Here is a 22,502-nt window from a genome sequence, read left to right as displayed (position 1 = left end):
GGAAAGAAAAGAATTACATTATTCATTTGGAATGGAATTCAATTCAATCAAATAATTCTTCATCAGCCAAATCGAATAAAATATTTCGGGAAAAAGAAATCATTGTGTCCAGGTTTTGATTGACTGGCTATATTAAAATATCCAATGAACTGATTGGTTTTTAATATTAAACAAAAATTGGCAATATCAATCCAGACAGGTGTTTTGAAGTTGTGGGACTAAACGATTTCCCATAAATTTTGTTTTCAGAATCCAAACTATCGCAGAATTTCCCAAAGAGGGATGTAACCTGAAATGTGTTTTCAAATTGAACGACTGACAACCAAATTCCACTCATCCGAGCAATGTGAAGACCCATTTGTGTAGAATGACGTCATTTGCCTATCCCTAGCGGAATTTCACATTAGTTACCTAAATCCACCTTCCAAAAATAGCAGACCAACAAGAATCAGTTTGAACCCAATATCTGTTTTGTCATTTCTAGTGGTCTTGTTATGATGTCATATTCAGGTGTTGTCTCAATCTCAACATGGTAAACAAACATTCGGTGTATGGTTTTCCAGCAAGAATAACATGGTTCGTATCATGTGGAGATGTTCATAACAGTAACCTCGAGACATTTATTTCAGATGTTTTTATTCGTTTTGCCTGTGGGATTCATAATATTATTTTTACATGCGGACAGCTGTGATAGATTAATATAAATGAATCTGTGTAATTTTTTTCCATTTATATTTGAACATTGCTTCAGCCAACGTTTTTATTAATTTTCAAAAAAATCTATTTTCTTCACCAACTTCAAATTTTGAAACACTTCAGTTCCAAAAAAAAACAAACACATTAGCAAAAAATTCCTGAAAAAAAACTGTGACCATAATCTTCTAGTTTATGAGTCTAGTGTGTGACTTGTATCAGACCTCGTACTATACATTGTGTGCCATAATTATTATCTTCAATTGTGCAGTTGTGCACTGATAAGACAGCGTTGATTAGACAAAAATAATCGATTTATAGTGACACTCACCTATTTGTATGTGTCTGTTTAGTTGGAAACCTCACGTTCTTTTATTTTTCTTCATTTTTTTTACCTCCCAATCTCTTTTTAGTATATTTTTTATATTTAGACTTGAACCTCAATGAGAACAAGTAATAATGTCTGGAACCGACATGCCCTACACTTTCGATCAAGACCCATTAGACATGGACACAAGTAGTGAAGTAGTTGTAAGTATTAATATGTACTGTCTACTTTTAATTTAAGAAAAAAATAAATTCCAGTATCCAAAAGTAGGCGGCTATGGAGGCACAAGTCACCAGAGGTCAGGATCAACATCTGCGCCGAAAGCAAAAAAAGTGGTGTCCATCAATCCGTCAGACACTAAAAAGTCAACACAGGTAACTTTTTTTATTAAAAAAACATTATTGAGGCTGTTCCTGTATTTTTATTACACAATGAAACTAGAAAAAGTTTTTTGTGTTCGAAACTTTCTGAAAAGTGTTCAAATAACAAATAACAAGAAAATTAATGTTAAAAGAAACAATTATGTCTTGATGACTGTGTAAAGCATGATTTGGGGTGAAGAAAAATCGTAAAACCTCAAAAAAAAATTTGAAAATTTCAGTCTAGAAATCTTAAAAATCTAAAACTTTTCAAACCTCACCCGCATAGCCTCAAGTATTTTTGTCAAAAATCATCACTTTTCCCAAAAAATATAAACCAAGACATCAGTATCAAAAACTTAGTGGTGTCCATCAATCCGTCAGACACTAAAAAGTCAACACAGGTAACTTTTTTTATTAAAAAAACATTATTGAGGCTGTTCCTGTATTTTTATTACACAATGAAACTAGAAAAAGTTTTTTGTGTTCGAAACTTTCTGAAAAGTGTTCAAATAACAAATAACAAGAAAATTAATGTTAAAAGAAACAATTATGTCTTGATGACTGTGTAAAGCATGATTTGGGGTGAAGAAAAATCGTAAAACCTCAAAAAAAAATTTGAAAATTTCAGTCTAGAAATCTTAAAAATCTAAAACTTTTCAAACCTCACCCGCATAGCCTCAAGTATTTTTGTCAAAAATCATCACTTTTCCCAAAAAATATAAACCAAGACATCAGTATCAAAAACTTGGCACTGTTCTAGAACGCCGGAACGAAACAAAAATCCCGGAACGAAAAAAAAAATCCCGGAACGAAAAAAAAAATCCCGGAACGAAAAAAAAATCCCGGAACGAAAAAAAAATCCCGGAACCAAAAAAAAATCCCGGAACCAAAAAAAAATCCCGGAACCAAAAAAAAATCCCGGAACCAAAAAAAAATCCCGGAACCAAAATTTTCATTCTATTATTTGAATTTTTTTACCTTTTTCTTTCAATATGTGTCTTATAATTTAGCTAGTCATACATTTTTTTCTTCACTCTGCCTTTTAATTATTATAACATGATTTTTGCGGATATATAGTTTTTATTCGAATTAGATGTGTAAAAGAAAAGAAACTTTGGGAAAACAATCATTAACCTTTCTTGTTGGTTTTTTTTGTTTTTGGGGACTTCGGGGACTTTGGGGACTTCGGAGCTTGTGTGGCCTTCGGAGCCTTCGTTGTCTTCGGAGGTCTAGTGGCCTTCGGAGATTTCGTTGTCTTTGGAGGTCTCGTTGTCTTTGGAGGTCTCGTTGTCTTTGGAGATTTTGTTGTCTTTGGAGGTCTCGTGGGCTTCAAAGGTTCAGTGGGCTTCGGAGCTTTCTTAGTTGTTCGAGATTTTGTGGTTTTTGGAGCGTTTGTGATTGGAGGATTGACCGATTTGTTGGGTTTGGGCTTCGTTGTCGGTTTCGGTTTTGGAGGTGCCTTTGTTGTCGGTTTGGTGGCCTTGGAGTTAAGGGCAGACTTAGTTTTGGAAGTCTGCACAGCAGTGGGTGCCTCCGTTGGGAGTTTCCGTCTTAAACCCCGTGGAACATGTTCTGCAGAAACGGAAGGTGGTTCGGTTGTTTGATCTTCAACTGTTGGTCCATTTTGAGACGAATCAGATACGTGTTGTTCCCGATGATGTTCTCTGTGTCGAGTCCTGCTTGACCGAGGCTCACAAGGGCATGCACAAGAAGCATCTGAAAAATGAAATTTATGCAGGTAAAATTGACAGGAACCATTACCAATATCTGGTTCCGAGTCATCTTGAGGTTCAGGTTCCGATTCATTTTGAGGTTCAGGTTCCGATTCATTTTGAGGTTCAGGTTCCGATTCATTTTGAGGTCCATGTTCCGATTCCGTATCAGATTCATCTTCCTGTTCAGTTTCGGATTCATCTTCCTGTTCAGTATTAGACTCATCTTCCTGTTCAGTATTGGACTCATCTTCCTGTTCAGTTTCGGATTCATCTTCACTGTTTTTCTCTGTATTCTTTTCCAACAAACACTAAATATCGCATTTTGTTATAATAAAAATGTTATAATAAATCATGTAATAATAAAAAAAGCTTATTCAAATAAATTAAAAGACACACATTGAAAGAAAAAGGTAAAAAAATTCAAATAATAGAATGAAAATTTTGGTTCCGGCATTTTTTTTTGGTACCGGGATTTTTTTTTTGGTACCGGGATTTTTTTTTCGTTCCGGGATTTTTTTTTGGTTCCGGGATTTTTTTTTCGTTCCGGGATTTTTTTTTCGTTCCGGGATTTTTTTTCGTTCCGGGATTTTTTTTTTTCGTTCCGGGATTTTTGTTTCGTTCCGGCGTTCTAGAACAGTGCCAAAAACTTATAGGTTTCAAGTTTCATCCCAGCATATCAAGTTTCTCTCCTCAACATAATCATCTCTGATATTTCCAGTTACTGAAAACAAGAAACTACTCTACATCAAATGCAGTCGACAACGAACTAACCCCACTCCTACATCCATCTGTGTAAGAAATCGGCATATGCCCATTTTTGGTCGCCCTCTCTTTTTTCCTCTTTTTTTTCCTCTCGTCAACTATAAAATATCTTTCCCTCTTTTTTTTAGTTCTCTACCTACGGTTGTGGGCTATGACGGATTCAGTGAGGATTATCAACCTGGTCATACTGCGACTACCACTCGATCAGAGGTAGTGAAACAATTTGGGGACCCAATTATTCCATAAATCATTTCAAATATTTCAGATTGGCCAACAAGAACTTGCACGAAAGAAGCGACGTCGGCCGAGATACAACACACTTCAGGCAGCGAACAGAAGAAAGAAGCCAAGGTGATGAAATATTACAAGAATTCTGAGTGCTTTATGTTTTGTTTCTTGATTTCGAACAAAACAATTTATATAAGAGAGAAAAAAGGGAGGCGGAATCACGATGCTTTGTTTTATTGTTGACAAAGTATCCGTCATTTTACACTTTTTTCATATTGATTTTCTCTCTTCTCTACTTGCTCAATGGGAGATACACGATTTACGAGGCAAAAGTCAGTGGGTTTGAGAGACATTTATGGCGTATAGTGGCAGAAAAATATAGATTTTTTTGAAGTGCCATACACAAAGTTGGCCACAGCGAGGTGTATGCTAAAAATGAGGGAAATCGGATACATTTTTGTCATGTTATGAAAAGTCTTTAATTTTCTGATTATCTACGTTGCATTCTTATTAAACAGGAAATTTTCTTTCTAAGTAGAATTTCGGTTCAACGTTCAAAAATCGCTCTCCTAGGGTACTGTAGTTTTGAGAGATATTTGAGAAAAAAAAGCTCAAAAACGGAAGAAAAATGAAAGAACCGGTTCCTAGAAATTGAGGAAATTTTTAAAAAGAAAATAAAAAGTTCAATTACCGATCCTTCGACATTATATCTCATTAAACGATCAAAATTTATTAGATTTTTGACGCGAAACGACAAGAAAAAATGCGAGAGATAGAGAAAGACAATAGATAAGTACACGCAGACATCTCGAACCTCGTTCAGTATCATCACCTCTAATATTATCACACGGTACAAAATTGGTATAAAAAATGATACAATTCGCACTACGATGGCATGAACTTGGCATAACCTTGGCAAAATAATCCTATTTTCCTTTCGAACAACCCATTCCCAGTAGGTCTCTGTTTCCTCGTCCTTTTGCCTCCCCTCCTCCTTCAGATTGTGATGGTTGTACGAATTTAATGTTGACGGTACAGCTTATACGCGCAGTCCGATTGTCATTTTTATGTTAAACATAACTGGTTGCCCCCTCATTTGGACAAAATATTGTCTTTTGTCTCTTTTCGATTATTGCTATGGTGCGAACCGGTGAAAACAGGTGAAAACGCTTTTTTCCAGGGTTTCAAATGTTGTGTTTAGCATGAATTAAGAAGGTGGGAGGAGTAGGGGGCCTGAACTTATAAGGTGGCACATGTCTAGAGTAGTCAAAGTACATTCCATAAAAAAAGTTTTTCGATTTAGACTCTGACTAGTTTCGCATGAACGGTTTCAGTCTATCTCTCATAGAGAACAAATCAATACAAAACGAAAAGTGACTGTCCATAGAGTTCTCCGCACTTTTAAATTTCTGACCGCAGCTAGACAAACACCACGAGACAACTTTTTTTCTAAAATAGTTGTCAAAACTTCAAGGACACAAGGTTATGCCAGAATGCCACTCAGCAAACAATCAGTATACACCAAAGTCACAACTATTTACGGCAGTCTATAAAAAGTATTAATAACCTCCCTATCATATTTCAGACCATTCATCATTTCCCCTTTTATGCCTATCTCAACACAAATATCTGTGGATGGACCGAGAACATCAGTGTTGAATGCGAAGGTGAACTATGAGACGGCAGCGGAGACACTCAGTATCAAAGAATCGGAGGGAAGTGAAAGTGATTCTGATGAGGAGAGGTGAGTGCAAAAAGAAAATAGATTGATGTATGGCAAAAATTAATTTCAGTGGAATTTCGGATGAGGAGCAGACAGTACCGTTTTTGAAGGTGAGTTGGACAAGATCTAGTTCAAATTTGCAAATTTAAAAATCTAATTCATACAGAGTGCGCTTCAAACTGTGTCTGCTCTCTCTTCCCGCCAAATCTTATCCATTTCAATGCTTAGTCTTGCCAACTTGTGCTCAACTATTGCCTTCTCATGTATCGCACCATTCTATCCAGCAGAAGCCAAACTGAAAAATCTCTCGGAAACTCAAACTGGAATAGTTTTTGGAATTTTTGAATTTACCATGTTCATAATTTCACCAATTTTTGGGAAATACGTAAGTCAAGGTTATCCGGATTAAAATGATTTAAATCCGGATTTTCAGATTATCTTAATTGGAGCTAGGACAATGTTCATTGTAGGTATCGCTGTTACTGGTTTCACTGCAATCTTGTTCGGGTTGGTTTACAAAGTTGCCTGATAAAAATTTCAAAAAAAACATATTTTTAGATTCTTGAACTATCTACCGTCGGGTCAAGTGTTTTTCTGGTTCAGTGTATTGGTACGGATATTGGAAGCTGTCGGAGACGCTGCGTTTGTTACTTCTAGTTTTGCAATTGCTGCCAAAAGTTTCCCGAAAAATGTTGCATTCGTTGTGGGAATACTTGAAACATTTGCTGGTCTAGGATATACAGCTGGTCCTGTAATTGGAGGACTTTTATATGATATTGGTGGATTCCAACTTCCATTCCTGGTACTTGGTGTTGTATTGTTAGTTGCTGCTGTCTTGGCTTTCTTTGTGATCGAAAATAGCAAAGGTTTGTAATCCGGGACGCAATATTTCAAATTTTGCGTTTTTCCAGATGACGAAACTAATGCAGAAGGCAAGGGAATGTTGGAAATTTTGAAACTCCCTCAAATCTGGCTACCCATTTTTTCCGTAATATCCTGCGCTATTTCTTTATCATTTTTAGATCCTACACTATCGAACCATCTAGAATCAGTAAGTTTATAACTGAAATTTTGGTTCAAATTAACAAGCTTTTTGATTTTAGTTCAAATTGACGCCAACAGAAATCGGACTCATGTTCTTGCTTTGCGGAGGGTTCTACACAGTAATGTGCCCGGTATTCGGTGCAATTATGGATCGTCTTCACAATGGTAGCACACTTCTGTTTTTTGGATCAATCGCTACACTTCTTTCTATGTTCTTTATCGGACCTACACCACTTCTTAGCGGATATGTTGAAAAGTAAGCGGTAAATTCTTCAAGAAATTCAATAATTATGAAACTTTCAGAGATTTATGGGTCATTGGTATATCTTTAGCTGTTCTAGGACTTGCTGCAAGTGCTTTATACATTCCATGCTTCCAGATGTGTCTTGATGAAGTCAAGTAAGGAAAATTGAAAAATGTAATCTAGACTCAATGGAAAAGAAATATAATTTCAGAGACAAGGGATTTGACGACAACTTCCAAACCTATGGTTGTGTTTCCGGAATTTTCCAAGCAGCATTCGGATTTGGCTCATTCATTGGTCCAACATTCGGAAGTGTCGTTGTAGAAAGCGTAGGCTTTAGGTGGACCACGACAATGATTGCTTTCTTACATATCCTTCTCAGTACCGTAATCTTAATGCGTATCATCATTAAGAAATGCAGGAAATAAGAAACATATTTGTAAATTGTGATGATTATATTGTAAATTTTGTAACTGATTGACCAAAGTAGCAAAAAACTTAAATTCGGTTATTGATCTTTAATAGTCATGTTGCTCTTCTAAGATTCCAACTCTGTGATAAACGCTTATTTATCAGTATGCATTTTTTTAAACGAAACGAATGAAGTATTAATATTTAGCAAACACTTTGGATGTTTCATGTCTCCCACGCAGTTTGAGGCTCCGAGCTCAAAGAAAATCGCTGAATAAACATTCGCTTTTTTCTCACACAGTGTACACAGGTAACTCGGATAGTTTTGGATTTCGCTGAGATATTGATTTTCACGGTTCGAAATCTTATTTCACTGTCGAAATTGTCAAAAAATGGAAAAAGAAACAGTGAGTGTAGTTTTCAAACCAAAATGTTTTTTAAACACCGGTAGCCTCTCTTTTCATTTATATTCTCAGGATTACGCCAAGCAACAAGCCGAAAAACACAAAAGAAAAATAATTCTGCCAAACGTTATCTCTTGGGAGTATGGAACAAATAAATACGCATCACAGAAGGGTCAATCTGCTTTCGGCACTATTCGTAACACTAGTATGTGTTTTTTTGATATGGAAACTCAGATAATTGTCGAAAAATTTATATTTAATTTTCCAGAACTGAACAACGACTCGGATGTCCAATATTGGAAGAAAAATGACGTTGTCCACTATGTGGTGAGTATTACAGGCAATTTTATTATTGAAAATAGCAATTTCAGTATGAGCAAGTTCCGAATGATGACAAAAAGGATGCAAAATCGCCAGAAGAACCATCAGGTAAAATTCTTAACCCCTCTAAACAAATTGAAGAAGTCCCTAATTGCAGACAGCCGCCCCACATCTTCTGCATCTTCAGTTCCCCGATTTGAGTCACAACATAACACTGACGCTAGCGACGAGCAGTACAAGGCATGGATCGGAGGACAGGTAGAAAATTTTAACGCCATCGCAATAACTTTCAATTTTCAGACTACAACGTTCACGCCGGCTAAGTCCAACGAGTGATCAACCTGATAATGTTTTTTTCTTTTAATTTTCATTTCAAATTCATATAACACAGAAAATTTTTGTTGAGAGTTGTTGAACGTATTAAAATAATTTAGTCGCGAGAAGAAGACACCCATTGAAAATTAAAAAAGGGAACTGGCCAAAAATTAGAAAATGAAGAAACGCGCAACCAGAAAGAGGAAGCCAGCGATTCCAATTGTAGCAGCCACTTTGAAAATTGTCGACCTTCTGTTCAGCGCTTTTGCGTCGTCACGATACTTCTTACTCATTCCAGACAATTCAGATGCGCGATTCTCCAGAACTGAAAAAAAAAGTTGTTGATCTCCTGGTTGGGATCTCCTGGCTTATTATTAATCTTATAGGACAAATATTGAGATTTGGTGGCTGCTAAGGTTGTATTCATGTACCGGGGAGCATTAAATCTTGTTTAAGAGCACCAAGAAAGACCTATAAAAGATTATCATAGAATTTCCTTCAATTTCTCACTTGATGGCTTCCCTTTAAACATGAAAAGAAAGAGCTCACAGCTCAGATTTTAGTCTGCTCACATTTTCCTTCATAAATTGAAAAACGCGGATTTCCTACGTTTTAGCTTTCATTCCTAACGTATTCTATGGCTATTTCTAACTATTCCGATGTTTGGTATCACTTTTCTAGTGTCTTCTTGGATTTCCACTGGAAATGTTGTAACTATGTTTAAAAACTCACTATTCAAAGCTTCTCCACGATGAATGACGTCTTCAATGTTGGTAACCATGATTCTTGTGACGTCTTGAAGCTCATTTGACACGGCGTTCATTGTGTACTTGTTTGTATCCGCATATCTCTGCTTGGCTTGTTGAATGTATTTGTCTGAAACCAATATTGTTAGAATTCATCACACATTTTCTATAAAACTCACCGAAATCAAGGAAATGATACGGACGAACGACTTGCTCGACTTTCGTGCTGTATGAATTCAAGAATTCATTTCCTATGTCGTTCAAATACTGGAATGCAGCTTTCCGTGGGAAACTGCGCTCACAGAGCACCAATGCGCAGATGTTCTGGATGATGACATAGCTGAAGAAGGGAATTGTAATCAACGAGATAACAATTGTGAAATGACAAACTTACTGGAAAACATATGGTCCACTCTCCACACTTTGCTGGGCTGGAGCTCCATTCAACTTCTTGAAGAGCATTTTTGCCTGGTTGGAGTATTTCACCATACTGGAGTCGCCCTGGAAAGGAAAAATCGATTATTCCGAGAAGATCGACTGCCAATGCGTTTTTTTTTCTAAAAGTTTTGCATTTTTCGAAAAAAAATTGATCGGCGGTGATATGGAAGCAAAAAACTAGAATTTGACTTTTTTTTTCTTTAAAAAACTTACACTTTGGTCATTATTTCCTTCGATTGATGTAGCCAAAATAAGTCCATCTCTGACACGAGCAATCAGTGTCAACTCCATTTTCTGCTGAAAATCCGACAAAATTATGCACGAATATACCCGAAAAAGAGAGGAGAACTGTACAAAGAACAATAAAAGGTCGCGCAATGACCGAAACACACAGAAAACGGGAGAGTCGAGTGAAATCTGTGCGCGGAAGGCGACGTCCGCTAACCACGTTGGCCACCGCTCGCAGCAAACGCGCTCCACTGAGAGAGAAACGACAGAGGGGGGCAATGAGGAGGAAGATACGGCGCAGTGTGTTGGGAAATGTGCATCGCAGTATATTGATTGTTTCTCAATGCAGGCTGTATTAGAACCGACAGGGGTACAAAAAATGAATGGGCCGGCTGCAGAGGGAAATGCAACCGGCTCGAAGACACAGACGGAAGATGGAGTTCCTGTGGAAGGTGCAGTAGAAATAGTAAGTATTTTTGTTGATTTGCAGGCGAAATAAAAGGAAAATCGATGCGGAGAGATGATTTTCGTGATTGAGATAAAAAATTTGACGCCAATTTTTAAATAACATGAACTTCTGAAAGCATAACTTCAAGGAAAGATGATTTTTTGAAAATTTCTACCAAGAAACCCAATTTTAAATGAAAGAAGCTATTTGAAAACTCTTTCTTTTGCCAGGTGGACAAAAAATTAAGCTCTTTGAGTTAAGAATTTTGTCCTCAAGCTCAAAAGCTTTTCTATACGTTTTAATAATCATTTTAATCGAAATATTTCGATATAACAGCAGGAATATAGTTTCATGCAAAAATATACCGTTTTAGTAAATTTGATGCGTATTTGTTAGATTTTGCAGGCGAAATTATTGTTTTTACTAAAAATTCGTGATAACATTGTAATTTTAAATTTTAACTGTCTAATTTCGAAACAAATTAGAAATATTCTTATTTTAGCAATGTTTCGATCAAAATCGTTCACAGGGCACTAACTACGTTCTAGGCACTCATTTTTTGGTGTTTGTTATGTCTTCTGGTGGCGGGAGAAGGGACTTATAAAACCATTTATTACATGGTGAGAATCAACAACTAAGAGTTCTCTTCATCTTATATAGGCAGATCTTCTTGCCACGTGTGACCTCAGGGTTGGACGTTCACTAGGCTAGGCCATTGCTAGTTCAAGCCACAACAGTGTTACTACCATTTATCAAAAAAAAACCGCATAAAAGCCAATTTTCACAAAACATTTGGCCAAAAAACTTATTAAAATTAGGGAAACAACTATTTTTTTTCCGAAATTTTGAAAATAGTTGAAAAACGTTTCATGTAATCAATTTTGTTACCTTTCCAGTTGAAACCGGAACGAGTTCATCCCCATCACTGGTGTGGACAGCACAAGTTTGAGGCGGACTCTCCCACCAACTTCTACGACTACACCACTGCGAAAAACAAGCAAAAGTCGGCAATGTGTCGTGTGGCAGAGGTAACTTGGCATTAGAAAACATTTCAGTTTGCACATTCCAATCATTTCAGATTGCGCGATTCAACAAACTGCGACACATCTACGACTTGCAAGATGAAAGTGGTCCTGCTCACAAGAAGTTGTTTACTGTCAAACTAGTCTTGACACCTGAGGAGTCTTTTGAAGGTGAGAACATTACTCTAACCCTAATATTCAAGTTTTGGAAGAGCTCATTTATTACAACTTATTTCCAGGAAGTGGACCATCCATCAAGCGAGCACAGCAGGCGTCAGCAGAGGCAGCTTTGAAAGGCACCAAACTCCCACTTCCGACAGAAAAACCAGTTCGGAAAAAGGGCAACGGTAAGAACTAGTCTCTGTTATATTGATACTGTTTCAATGACTTGTAAGAAAAAAACAACCAAACTTGTTCAAAATTAGAAAATTTTACCGTTTTATGACCTGAAAAATATACCAAAATGTAAACGTTGGCGAGTTCTATGTATCTGATAAAGTGCGGGCGAGATGGATATTCGTTAACATGTTGCGGACCGGGGAGAAATGCAAAAAGGCGCAAAAATGGTCAAAAAAGTTTTTTTATCCAGGACCGCGGCACATTAACGAACATCCATCCGACCCATATTTTATCAGAGACATATAACTCGCCGAGATCTATATTTTGGTATCTTTTTCAGCTCATAATATTGCGACTTAAGTGAGTTACGTGCCTGTCCAGTTTGCAAGTATGAATTTTGCAAACACGTTAATTAAAATCAATTCCGAAATATAAAAATGAAATATGTGATGTTTTAGAGCTGACTAAACCGCATCGTGTGCTTCAAAATGTCTGCCGGACTCTCCACTATCCAACACCCGACTACATTGTCTGCAACCCACCCGTCTACCCGGATCCAAAACACCTCGTCCCCGAACACATCCTCATACCGCCCACAACGTTATCGATGTATCACCCACAAAGCCCGGTGGCACCAATTGATTCAACGAGACCACAAGGTCCAAAACTGCAAGCGGTATGTTATTTTTGGCACTAAAATTGTGTTCAACAATTTTTTCAGGTTATGGTGCACATTGACGGGAAACCAGTTGCCACTGGAGTTGGGGAAACGTACCCGTTAGCAAAGCAGGATGCAGCAGCCAAGGCTCTGATCGCCCTCAGTCCAAGATTGAAGGAACATCAGCGAAATTCCTCGAAAGAAAACATCAATGAGCCGACAGCTGTACGTTTTATCAATAAAAAAAGCAAAACTCTACATTCAAATTTTCAGGAAAGAGTTCCGCTTTACAAGCAGAAGTCTGTTATTAGTGACATCCACGAAAGAGCCCATCTCCTGAAACTCAATGTGGTTTTTGAAGTTTTGAAGGAGGAAGGACCACCTCATGACCGTCAATACGTAGTGCGGTGTGCATTCGTGACAAGTGCGCAGGTAGTGAAGGCGGAAGGAATTGGAAGAGGGAAAAAGAAAAAGATCGCTCAACAAGAGGCATGCGCACAGCTGATAAAAACTGTAGAGCAACTGAGTAAATCGAAAAACTAAAAGAAATAATAAAAACTATGATTTTTCAGCTCCTGACAACAGTTCGGTGACTCTCGCCACCAATGTTTGCAAAACTCAAAAGAAACTTGCTGCATTGAACCGAGAGCCAAAACGAAAAACGATTGTCAAGGACAAGAAAATGGATCCACTTTATGGGCATCAGATTAACCCAGTGTCCCGTCTGATCCAAGTCATTCAATCCAAGAACCAAGAGCATCCGACATTTGAGTTGGTGGCCGAGCACGGGGCGAGTAAGTACAAAGAATTCGTGATCCGAGTGAAATGCGGTGACGAAATGAGAGAAGGAAGAGGACCAAACAAACGGTTGGCAAAACGAGCGGCTGCAGAGGCTATGTTGGAGACTATTGGATATGTCAAACCTTTGCCAGCTCCGGGAAAGAGCTTATTGAAGAAAAATATGGATTTCCAAAGCTCTGAACCAATTATCTCTCACTGGACAGGACCACCGACCCCGCCACCACCCAAACCAGTTGAAGTGATAGTAAAGTGAGTAGTTAGAAAATAGATAACATTATATTTGATTCAAAAAAACATTTTTCAGTGTGCCTGAACCAGTGGAAGCGACACCACTTTCACCGGATTCAGCAGCAACTGATGAGAAAAGAGATGGGTCACCGGAGACAGAGAAACGACGTGTCACATTCAATTCTCAAGTGCAGGCGTGCCCACCACCAGGTAAGAAGCTAATTTGAGGAATTTCGAAAATCGCAATAACAACAACCCTAACTTTCTTTATATTACACATTTTCAGGAGATCAAAACTACCCGAATTCCATTGTGCAGTCTCTCAAGATAGACGAGATTGTGGAAGGAAAGTTCAGGAAGATGAAACGGTCCAAGGAAAATCGTCGTGCACTGACCGAGCAACAAATGCAGGAGCTATGCGAAAAAGCCCAATTGTACCTGGATTCCAAACTTTTGGGCCTCCCAGTTGAAAGTAAATTTTCATTTATTTGAAACATAGAAACTATATCTGAAACTTACATTATTTTCAGCGGACTGCACTGCACAACAACAGCTTGAACGATTCTCTGAACAATTCAAGTTTAGTGTGCACTACACTGCTTTTCCGCATGTTGGACCAATGCAAGAGTTTACAATAGTGTCGCTGGGACTGGAAGCACCTCTCGTAAGTGATGTTTTGAGAATCAAGTAGTGTAACTAGTTTTACCAAAGTCGGATGAGTGCTATTTTTCTACTCAAGCGGTTTTTTCCATACTTGGGAAATCTCAGTTCACTCCGGACCGATCCTCCCGGATTCAGAAACAGAACTTTCTGCCATTTGTTTTTAAACTTTTGTCAAAACTAGTCGGAAAACCGATGTACATTCGACCTTTAATAAAAACTTGAGAACATTATCAAAAATTTCCAAAACAATCTGCGGCAAAGTTTTTTTAACAATACGAAAACACCACACAAACGAATAGTATAAAAAGCATACAAACAAAATATTTTTGGTAGGCCAGCACCAAAGTTTTTTGCGAACGTGTTAGGTGCTAATATATACGCAGTAATGTACAGTGCCAGCCAAATAGATATCATATTTTTCCTTTTTTAGCTGAAAATGCCCAACTTTGAGAGTGTGTCATGCCAAAACTAAGTACCAAGCCAAAGACCTATTTATGGATCGAACCGACCAACAATACATAGTACTCAATTTTTGTAGTTGGCAACTTTTTTTTACGGTTGCTCCCTAGCAAGTCTCATATCCAAAATGTAATTTCTCGTTCAAATCGACTCATTTCACTAGGGAAGGATCCCGAGTCAAGATGGAGTTACAGGTCGAGATATATATTACTAGAACCGAAATTTTGCGCTGATTTTAAATCTGCATTCCAATTTTGCTAAACGATCTCGTGAAAAAAGTTATTCGCGTTTTTGTGGCTTCTTAGTGCAAAAATGAGCATTTTCAAGACTCCCAAAATTAACGTTTTCTTTTTTTTTTTTAATTTTTTTATGTTGTACGTGCAGTTCCAATCATGTAAATTGTATTGTTTGTGTTGGAACTTCAAAAAAAAATTTGAAAAACAATGAGAAAAATGTTAATTTTGGGAGTCTTGAAAATGCTAATTTTTGCACTGAGGAGCGACAAAAACGGCAATAACTTTTTTCACGAGATCGTTTAGCAAAATTGGAATGCAGATTTGAAATCAGCGCAAAATTTCGGTTCTAGTGATATCTATCTCGACATGTAACTCCATCTTGACTCGGGATCCTTCCCTAGTCAGTGCAAAAGTGCGATTTTTGAGCTGCAAACTTAATAACTCTCTAGGAAGTGTCCGCACAGAAATTTATAATTACAAAAACGGATCTCTAATTTTGACCCGTTCGCTCCATGAAAATACTTTGTGAGAAAAAATGTTTTGCTATGACACACCCTCAAAGTTGGACATTTTCACCTGAAAAAGTCAAAACATGATATCATTTTGGCCGGTACTGCACATTATCACATCTATTGTACTTAACAGTAGGTCTAAACACTAGAACTAAAAAAAGAACACTAAACAAGACATTTCTGTTTCAGGTCGGTCATGGAACCGGGTGTACAACCAAAGAAGCAGATGAAAGAGCTGCATTAGATGCAATATCGAAACTCAAAGAACTACCATCTATTATCCAAAAGAATAGACAACAAACCATTGCCAATCAACCACCTCCAATGCCAATCATTCAACAAACTCCAATTTTAAATTAATATGTTCCATAATACCTGAACTTACGTGTTAATCGTTCAAACACGGTTTATTGTTTTCATCCCCTTCTGGCCTTAGTCTTATTTTAAACTGTGAACTAGATTTTTCAATGCCATTCCTGTGTAACTTTTTTCTTTGCTTGTTAAGATTTCAGCTTTTTTAAACCATATCTTTCTGTAATTGTTTTTGTGTCAATAAACTCTCAGAAATCAGGATTATAACAAGTTTTCGTGGTTATACTGCTATGAGAAATTGTTTTTTCGGAGTCACACATGAGAGTAGATAACGTGAGTAAAATTTGCGTAGGTCCTTTCTATTAATTATCCATGTTTGGAATGCTCAATTATTCAGAATTTTCAGAGCCCGTGGATTTCAGCTCATGGATATCTAAAAAACCATGTTAGTTAATAGTTTTTAAGAGTTTGCATATGTCCATTTTCTGAAATTTAAAGTTCACAACATAACAATCAAACAATAAAACAAAGGAGTATTTTTCTTTTGAAAACAAAAAAAACTCTTCTTTTTCTGTAAATCGGAAGTTCAAACAACTAATTTTCAAATTTTTATAACATAAAACTTGATTTTCAATCACGTTTCAAATTGTACTAGATATAATAAAATGCACAGAATCGAAAAACGAATACATTTTGTTGGAGAAGAAAATAGAAAGAAATGGAAAGTATGAAAGAAATGGAATCAAATCAGCCGAGTTTTTTGTTTCTTTGACACATGTGAATTACACTTTTGCAGGGTGGGGTGAAGATTAGGAGGAGTATTTTAAAAAAGAGAAAATAAGGCAGATGATCTACTATAACAACAACGTAAATCGAAGGAACAACAATAGAAATAAGGCTAGTTCACAAAAAAAGAAATTAGAAAGTTTTGGTAATGATGAGCTTGAGGACAAAGCGAGAACATTGTTGGTTTCACTCCTTTTAACTTTTCGAATTTGTTTGAAACGCTTGTGGCACTCTTTTTTACGGGTTTCACAATGAATCTGTAATTATTTTTCATTGAAACTGAAGTCAGACCAAAAACTGATGCAAATTGATCTTTATAATGGTATACTGTGACAAAAAGAGCGTTACCTGAGCAGCAAAGAAATCATGTTGAACTGAGGGTGCAGTTCCCATACCAATGCCTGGTGCTACGATTCCTTTCACATCACACGGATGAATACAGTCACATTCATGACGCCAACTGTCAATATCCATGTCTGAAAATCGTTTTAACAGTGTTGAATGCTCAATCAAATGTTCAAACGGTTTTTTTGTTTCCCAAATGAAAATTTCTACATTTTCTCATTCAAACTCAATATCCCAAATGCCAAGTTTAGTACCACCGTCACATATTTGAAGCGCCGAAAACGTGCAACTTAAGGGCATAGGAAAGGGGGGTAGGGAGAATTCAGGAAATTGAGTAACATCGCACACAAAGTGCACAAAAAGGGTGTTGGAGGGAGATGAAAAAAACATAGTGATGTGGGAAAAACCCAGAAACTTTGAAACTTTTTTTGTCGCACAAGTTTGGGGAGAACTAATTCCCGAACAAACATTTTTTGCGTAGATCTTCTAAACATAAATCAGATGTCGTGTGATTCCCAGTGCGAAATATTTGTCACTTACCAATGATGACACCCTAACCCTCCAAACACCTGGACCAAAATATCCCAGACACCTGGACCGCAAAAATGATTTCAAAATTGTATGTTATTACCTCTGCACTGAAAAGAAGGATGACCTGCGTAGTCCCATAGCTTGGCGGGAGCCAAATGTGGGCAAGCTAGTTGAGTATAGTAGCACCAGTTGATACACGAAGGACGTTGCCAAATTTGAAGTGATTGAACTAACAACCATCGCCGATACCATATCTAAACGAGTTGAATTTATTTGACTTTTAACGATTTTTTCATTCAAAAATTCCATTTTATAATAAAATTTTGTTATCACTGTTTCTGTTCCCATTTTTTACTAACTTTACAATTTTCACACGTTGCGTTAGGTGAGAACGGTCTTGTTGCAGAGGCAGTGTCCACTGCTGGCAGGCAGTCGAATCGAGAAAGAGTTGTGTCGAAAGACCGATAGGCTTCATTAAGCTTACGTAGAGTGCCTGAAGCAATATTCATTATTATTTAAAGTTTTCTCTCCTTTTCCCTCTTTTTTCTAAAATAAGTATGTTTGCAAAACGCAGTGTTTATACAAACCTGAGATCCTCCGGAAGCAAGATGTACACCGATTTATACTTCCCGAAATGCAATCACTACCCTTCTCGCCGGTGTTCAACTGCCACGTATCAGTACTTCTCAAACCCACAGAAAACATCTGAAACAAATGAAATTATGATTAAAAAAATAACAGAAAAAACTTTGCTCACTTCGAATAATGATAATGGTTGTAACTCTGGAAAAAGAAAGACATGTTTCAAAATTCGAATCCGCGATTGTGTGCCAGCTGAGCAGATTTCAGGAATGATGTCATCCGACCAAACAGAGCAACGATCAGTAACAGTTTCGTTATGCTGCAAAATGTTTTGTTCAATAAAACCAATTCAGAAAGAAAAAAAAAACTTACCTGTTTAAAAAACCCAAATGTTTTACAAGGAGGAATTGTGTTAGATAAGTGAGTTGCCGAAGCGCAATTGAATAACATAAATAATTGAATAATCAGAATACTCTAAAAATTTAAGTATATTTTTGTATCAAACACAAAAAAATAACTCACATCGGTTAAATATCGATGAATACTATTGGTCCAGCATCGTCTTGGAGAACTAGTTTTTTTCGAATCGGATAAAATTTGTGGGGAAGGCACAATGTTGAAAGGCTTCAACCATAATCTATTGGTAATAGAATTTCGGAATAAAAAGTTAGTGTTTGTGGAATAAACCGTCTCCTTGACATTGTAACGGAGCCGGACACAGAATGATTTGATAAAGTCGATGATGAGAGTGGAGGGTTTTGCTCCGTGCCGGCCGCAAAATATATTTTTTTGATGTGAAGGAAGAGGTGAATGAGGAATAGGCGGAGGCTTTTGGTGACGACGCTCGTATCGTAGCGGTTCTTTTGTGTAAGGCGTGCGAGGCCGCATCGTGCGCGGAGATTCCACGCATGTCAGGCTAGCCCGCGCACTTCGGAGCACATCTAACTACTTTCTGAAAAAAAATGGGTAGGTTTTTGTAAAGATTCTGAGATAACATTGTGATAAGAAAAAGTAACTAAAAATAAAAATCAAAGTTATTTTTTCATTATGGTCAAATACAGAAAAAAAGCAAACAACACATAAAAAGACCTAGAAATAACTAATATAAGTTTCATAAAAGTTTCATAAAAGTTTCATAAAACCTTGAACACTAGATTTTTGATCATTCCTCTCCCAAACCTTTGGCCCCAAGCAGCTCCACCAATATTCCCGTAGGCTCTCGATTTTTCGCTTGAATTTTTGAACCGGAAATAACTTGAAAAAAAGTTTTTGGGTCTTTGGGTTTTCTAGGGCACAGCTGCTCTTATCCGCAGTCTCGACGGCAGTGAAAACAAAGAGAATGATGTGAAAGGGAAATTTTTTTTCAAAAACGAATAAAAATCAAATCTATTATGTTCCGATTCCTATTGCATGAAGGGAAATTGAGCAGTTGGCAACAAAAATGGGTGATATTGGAAAATTCGAATTAAACGAAAGTGCCAAAAAAGGCGTTGAATGAAAGTTTGTGAATAAAAGCCACTGGAGAATAAACAAACATTTTGATGCCTTCACTCTGCTCATCATATCAAACCCAACACGAGAAATAAGAAATACACATTAAACAAGTTTCGCTCAAGAAAAATTGCACATACATAACTTTTGAGAATGTTCCTCCTTCTCCCCCCTTACAAGCAACTCTCAAAACGCGAAAAAGCTATCTTCGTATAAATAAAACAAAAGGCATGCGAAAAGAGAGGATGTCATGAAAATACACACCATCGGCGCGCCAATACATCCCTCCCCACACATCCCCACACACACACACATCTCGACACACCATACGAAAAGCAGAAAAGAGCACCACTCAGAACAAATGAGATGCTCAAAATCAAATTGAAAAACCAGGACAACGACACAAAAAATGCATAGATATCGATCTTCTGGAAAGAAAGAAGAAAATGGAAAAGGGGGAGGAGAGACGGGGAGGGATGCTCCTCCTCTTCTCTCACGAGGAGAAGCAAAGGCACTAGCGGATATAGGACTTTAAATAAGTTATCGTGACGAGGCGGTCCCATAGGACCTAATTTAAATTACGTCCGGCTTGCTGGATGTGAGAGAAGGGGAAGGAAGATGAAGGAGGAAAATGGAAGGATGAAAATAATAGAAACTACAATAGTTTTGGGAGGATTCCTTTTTTTGAAACAAAGGAATATATATTTTGTTATACAGAAAAATGAGATAAAAATCTATGAAAGCCCAATTTTCCAGTATCTAGTCTCAATGAATCAATGTAAGATTATTAGTAGGTCAGTAATTTATCAACAAAAAAACTTTCGCGTCAAATAACAAAAATTAGTTCTCCTGGCAACCATCAATTTTTAATTAATGTGCTTAAAACAAAATTAATTCATGGAACACATTTCAATAATAGTTATTTGACGTACACACAAAAGTGGACGAAGTTTGTCAAAAAACCTCGTTCCATAAGATTTGAATTCTATTAAGCCGCGCAACACAACGTTGCCTTTAATAAATTTGATTTCACTGTGACCGGTCATAGTTTTATTTCTTTTTATTTCATTTTGTTGAAGCAGCTCCTCAAAAACCATGCATCTCAAATTTCAAGACGGAAAGGGGGAAAATGAAAGGCAACATACACAAAAAACAGTTGGGGATTACATTTGAACAACAATTTATTAGTACTAGATTGACAAAACTACGAATAAAAGGTTTTGAAAAAAGTAATGTTTTGTGAATCAACATTTGAAAACGCGTTATTTCAGTCTAAAATATTCAATAACGTGTTTCGAGTGTGATCTCGAGGCAACACTTCAGGCTAAACAAACATCCATCTGCCGTTTGAAACCAAGCGCGCCGCCAGATGGATTTTGGGATTTCGCGTTTTGAAAAAAAACTGAAACATGCGGAAACAAGCCCAGCTGCCAAGCCGTCATGCAAATATTAAGGGCAAATAGACAAAAATGCAAAAAAAAATTTCGGAATAGGAAGAAAAAGAAGGCAACCACAAAAGTGAAGGCAGGGAAGAAGAAGAAGTAGAAGGAGAAGAAGAAAAAAAAGAAGAAGATGGAGAAAACGAGGGATGATGCAAAAGAAGCAGCAGTAGTAGTGACGAGGAGCATCAACTTTGAGCAAGGGTGGGAAGGGGGGGGCAGTAGAAAGAAAAAGAAGCAGGGGGCCTAACCACTTCAGTAAATATCTTGCCAGTAGCATTAGCCCCACTGTTACCCTGTGTCTCCGATAAATTCATACTATTCTGGTCCCAACGCATTCTTTGCCTCCCCCTTTTTCCGTCTTCTGTCTTCATACGCGCGGGCGCAAGGCCGCCTCCACGATGCTCTCGCAACCGCGACGGACGCAGCGCTTTCGCTTTACAACAACAACTTCTTTGAGACAAACTCATAGTTGCCAAATGGAACAGCGCTTCTTCCTCTTCTCCCGGGCTCCTCCATCAATCGCCGCCCAGAGGCCTTCCTCTTTCCCCCTTCACCAACTTTTCCATCTTTTTCGCCATCCTTTTTTGTCTGGTTGCTGGTCTGATAGGGTTTGTTAATTGTGCCGTCGAAGAATCACTCATCTTGTTTGCCAGTCTTGTTGAAACTTTTCAGGAACAACAGTTCAGTTGGCAGAGGCTCGTCAGGTATACTTTTCTGTCTTTTCTTGCATTAAAAAAAGAATCGTTGCTTTACCTGTTGTTTTTCCTTCAAATAAACTTTGCTTATAATTCAAAATTCAGGGATGTTACTTTTACCTAAACGTTCACCAGAAAACTAGAAATCTTTGGATTTTTTCAGAATCTTCACGTTACACGTGCCTATTTCATAGGTCTCAATGCACAGTGACAAAATTTATTCAAGAAACATAACAACCTTTCAAATCACTGGTAAAAGCATAGAATCACTGACAATTTGTGTTATTATGTTATCATGAACAATGTTTTAGTTATTTTAGGCCACTGGGTTAGGTGGAGCATTTAGAAAAGTCTTTTGATGCGCTTGAATCCGGAGAACGCCTCGATCTGAAATACGCTAAAACCAGATGAATCATTCCAGCACTACAAATTACCAGGAACAAGATGACCCCGAGGATTGAGAAGATGATGATTGCATAGCATGTCCAGCTCACTAAAATTAAGGAATGTGGTTTTTTGAACCCTTATCTCAAAGTGCTAGTCATGCTATTTTCTAGAAAAAGACTTTTTCAAAGAACTCACTTGGCTCCGGTTTCTTCTCGATTTTGTAGATTCTTTCGGCTCTATGTCTCTTCCGGATTTCCGTCGCTTCTTGTCCGACACGACGTCTACGAAGCTCTTGGTCCGCCATTCTGAGATACAAGTATAAAAACAGAGCAAGCTAGAGGGAAAAATGTTGAAAATGAGGAGAAGTAAATGTGAGTTGGAGGGAGATCGATAGGCGGTGCACGTCGTCCGGTTACCTAGGTAACTGTGATAACAATAGGTTAGAGATAACGGGTATTAGCAGTGATGGGGAAACCTGAGGAGACACAGAGACACGCCGTGCCATTTTCGAAATGAAATGAGAAATTTGGGAGACTAATGAAGCATGCATTGTTGTTAATGCTGAATTTTTGATTATACACATGTAAGCCAGAAGAAAAACTG

The 22,502-nt window shown here is 37.5% G+C and overlaps 7 protein-coding genes across 7 annotated transcripts; 3 read left to right on the top strand and 4 right to left on the bottom strand.

Moving 5' to 3' along the window:
• Positions 1 to 1,152: 1,152 nt before the first annotated feature.
• On the top strand, positions 1,153 to 4,215 carry GCK72_022252 (uncharacterized protein; the record flags this gene model as incomplete). The annotated part of the gene is made up of 5 exons (XM_053734728.1): positions 1,153 to 1,224; positions 1,279 to 1,395; positions 3,817 to 3,890; positions 3,989 to 4,070; positions 4,126 to 4,215. 5 exons carry the CDS (start codon positions 1,153 to 1,155, stop codon positions 4,213 to 4,215), a joined length of 435 nt encoding a protein of 144 aa, XP_053578294.1.
• GCK72_022253 (uncharacterized protein) lies at positions 2,513 to 3,886 on the bottom strand (the record flags this gene model as incomplete). Its single annotated transcript, XM_053734729.1, has 3 exons — positions 2,513 to 3,099; positions 3,145 to 3,406; positions 3,881 to 3,886. 3 exons carry the CDS (start codon positions 3,884 to 3,886, stop codon positions 2,513 to 2,515), a joined length of 855 nt encoding a protein of 284 aa, XP_053578295.1.
• A 1,480-nt stretch (positions 4,216 to 5,695) lies between the features above and the next one.
• GCK72_022251 (uncharacterized protein) lies at positions 5,696 to 8,571 on the top strand (the record flags this gene model as incomplete). The annotated part of the gene is made up of 14 exons (XM_003106963.2): positions 5,696 to 5,832; positions 5,882 to 5,921; positions 5,978 to 6,196; positions 6,245 to 6,318; positions 6,370 to 6,677; positions 6,723 to 6,862; positions 6,915 to 7,111; positions 7,159 to 7,254; positions 7,311 to 7,428; positions 7,987 to 8,119; positions 8,183 to 8,241; positions 8,286 to 8,343; positions 8,393 to 8,493; positions 8,536 to 8,571. 14 exons carry the CDS (start codon positions 5,696 to 5,698, stop codon positions 8,569 to 8,571), a joined length of 1,716 nt encoding a protein of 571 aa, XP_003107011.2.
• A 149-nt stretch (positions 8,572 to 8,720) lies between these two features.
• Positions 8,721 to 10,025, bottom strand: GCK72_022250 (uncharacterized protein; the record flags this gene model as incomplete). The annotated part of the gene is made up of 5 exons (XM_003106868.2): positions 8,721 to 8,875; positions 9,283 to 9,426; positions 9,476 to 9,636; positions 9,691 to 9,797; positions 9,948 to 10,025. 5 exons carry the CDS (start codon positions 10,023 to 10,025, stop codon positions 8,721 to 8,723), a joined length of 645 nt encoding a protein of 214 aa, XP_003106916.1.
• Positions 10,026 to 10,341: 316 nt separating this feature from the next.
• Positions 10,342 to 15,688, top strand: GCK72_022249 (uncharacterized protein; the record flags this gene model as incomplete). The annotated part of the gene is made up of 12 exons (XM_003106817.2): positions 10,342 to 10,428; positions 11,307 to 11,438; positions 11,489 to 11,603; positions 11,672 to 11,779; positions 12,230 to 12,447; positions 12,493 to 12,654; positions 12,703 to 12,955; positions 13,002 to 13,479; positions 13,535 to 13,668; positions 13,745 to 13,930; positions 13,989 to 14,122; positions 15,518 to 15,688. 12 exons carry the CDS (start codon positions 10,342 to 10,344, stop codon positions 15,686 to 15,688), a joined length of 2,178 nt encoding a protein of 725 aa, XP_003106865.2.
• Positions 15,689 to 16,494: 806 nt separating this feature from the next.
• Positions 16,495 to 18,334, bottom strand: GCK72_022248 (uncharacterized protein; the record flags this gene model as incomplete). Its single annotated transcript, XM_053734727.1, has 7 exons — positions 16,495 to 16,683; positions 16,775 to 16,902; positions 17,403 to 17,556; positions 17,662 to 17,795; positions 17,890 to 18,007; positions 18,060 to 18,203; positions 18,257 to 18,334. 7 exons carry the CDS (start codon positions 18,332 to 18,334, stop codon positions 16,495 to 16,497), a joined length of 945 nt encoding a protein of 314 aa, XP_053578293.1.
• A 3,520-nt stretch (positions 18,335 to 21,854) lies between these two features.
• On the bottom strand, positions 21,855 to 22,203 carry GCK72_022247 (uncharacterized protein; the record flags this gene model as incomplete). Its single annotated transcript, XM_003106976.2, has 3 exons — positions 21,855 to 21,899; positions 21,947 to 22,005; positions 22,095 to 22,203. The coding sequence occupies 3 exons, from the start codon at positions 22,201 to 22,203 to the stop codon at positions 21,855 to 21,857; spliced, it is 213 nt and encodes a 70-aa protein (XP_003107024.2).
• Between the last annotated feature and the right edge of the window lie 299 nt (positions 22,204 to 22,502).

This window comes from Caenorhabditis remanei, chromosome X (assembly GCF_010183535.1).
Source record: "Caenorhabditis remanei strain PX506 chromosome X, whole genome shotgun sequence".
NCBI classification, from domain to species: domain Eukaryota; kingdom Metazoa; phylum Nematoda; class Chromadorea; order Rhabditida; family Rhabditidae; genus Caenorhabditis; species Caenorhabditis remanei.
Note: the sequence above shows the minus strand (reverse complement) of the source record. Positions and strands in the feature narration are given on the sequence as shown.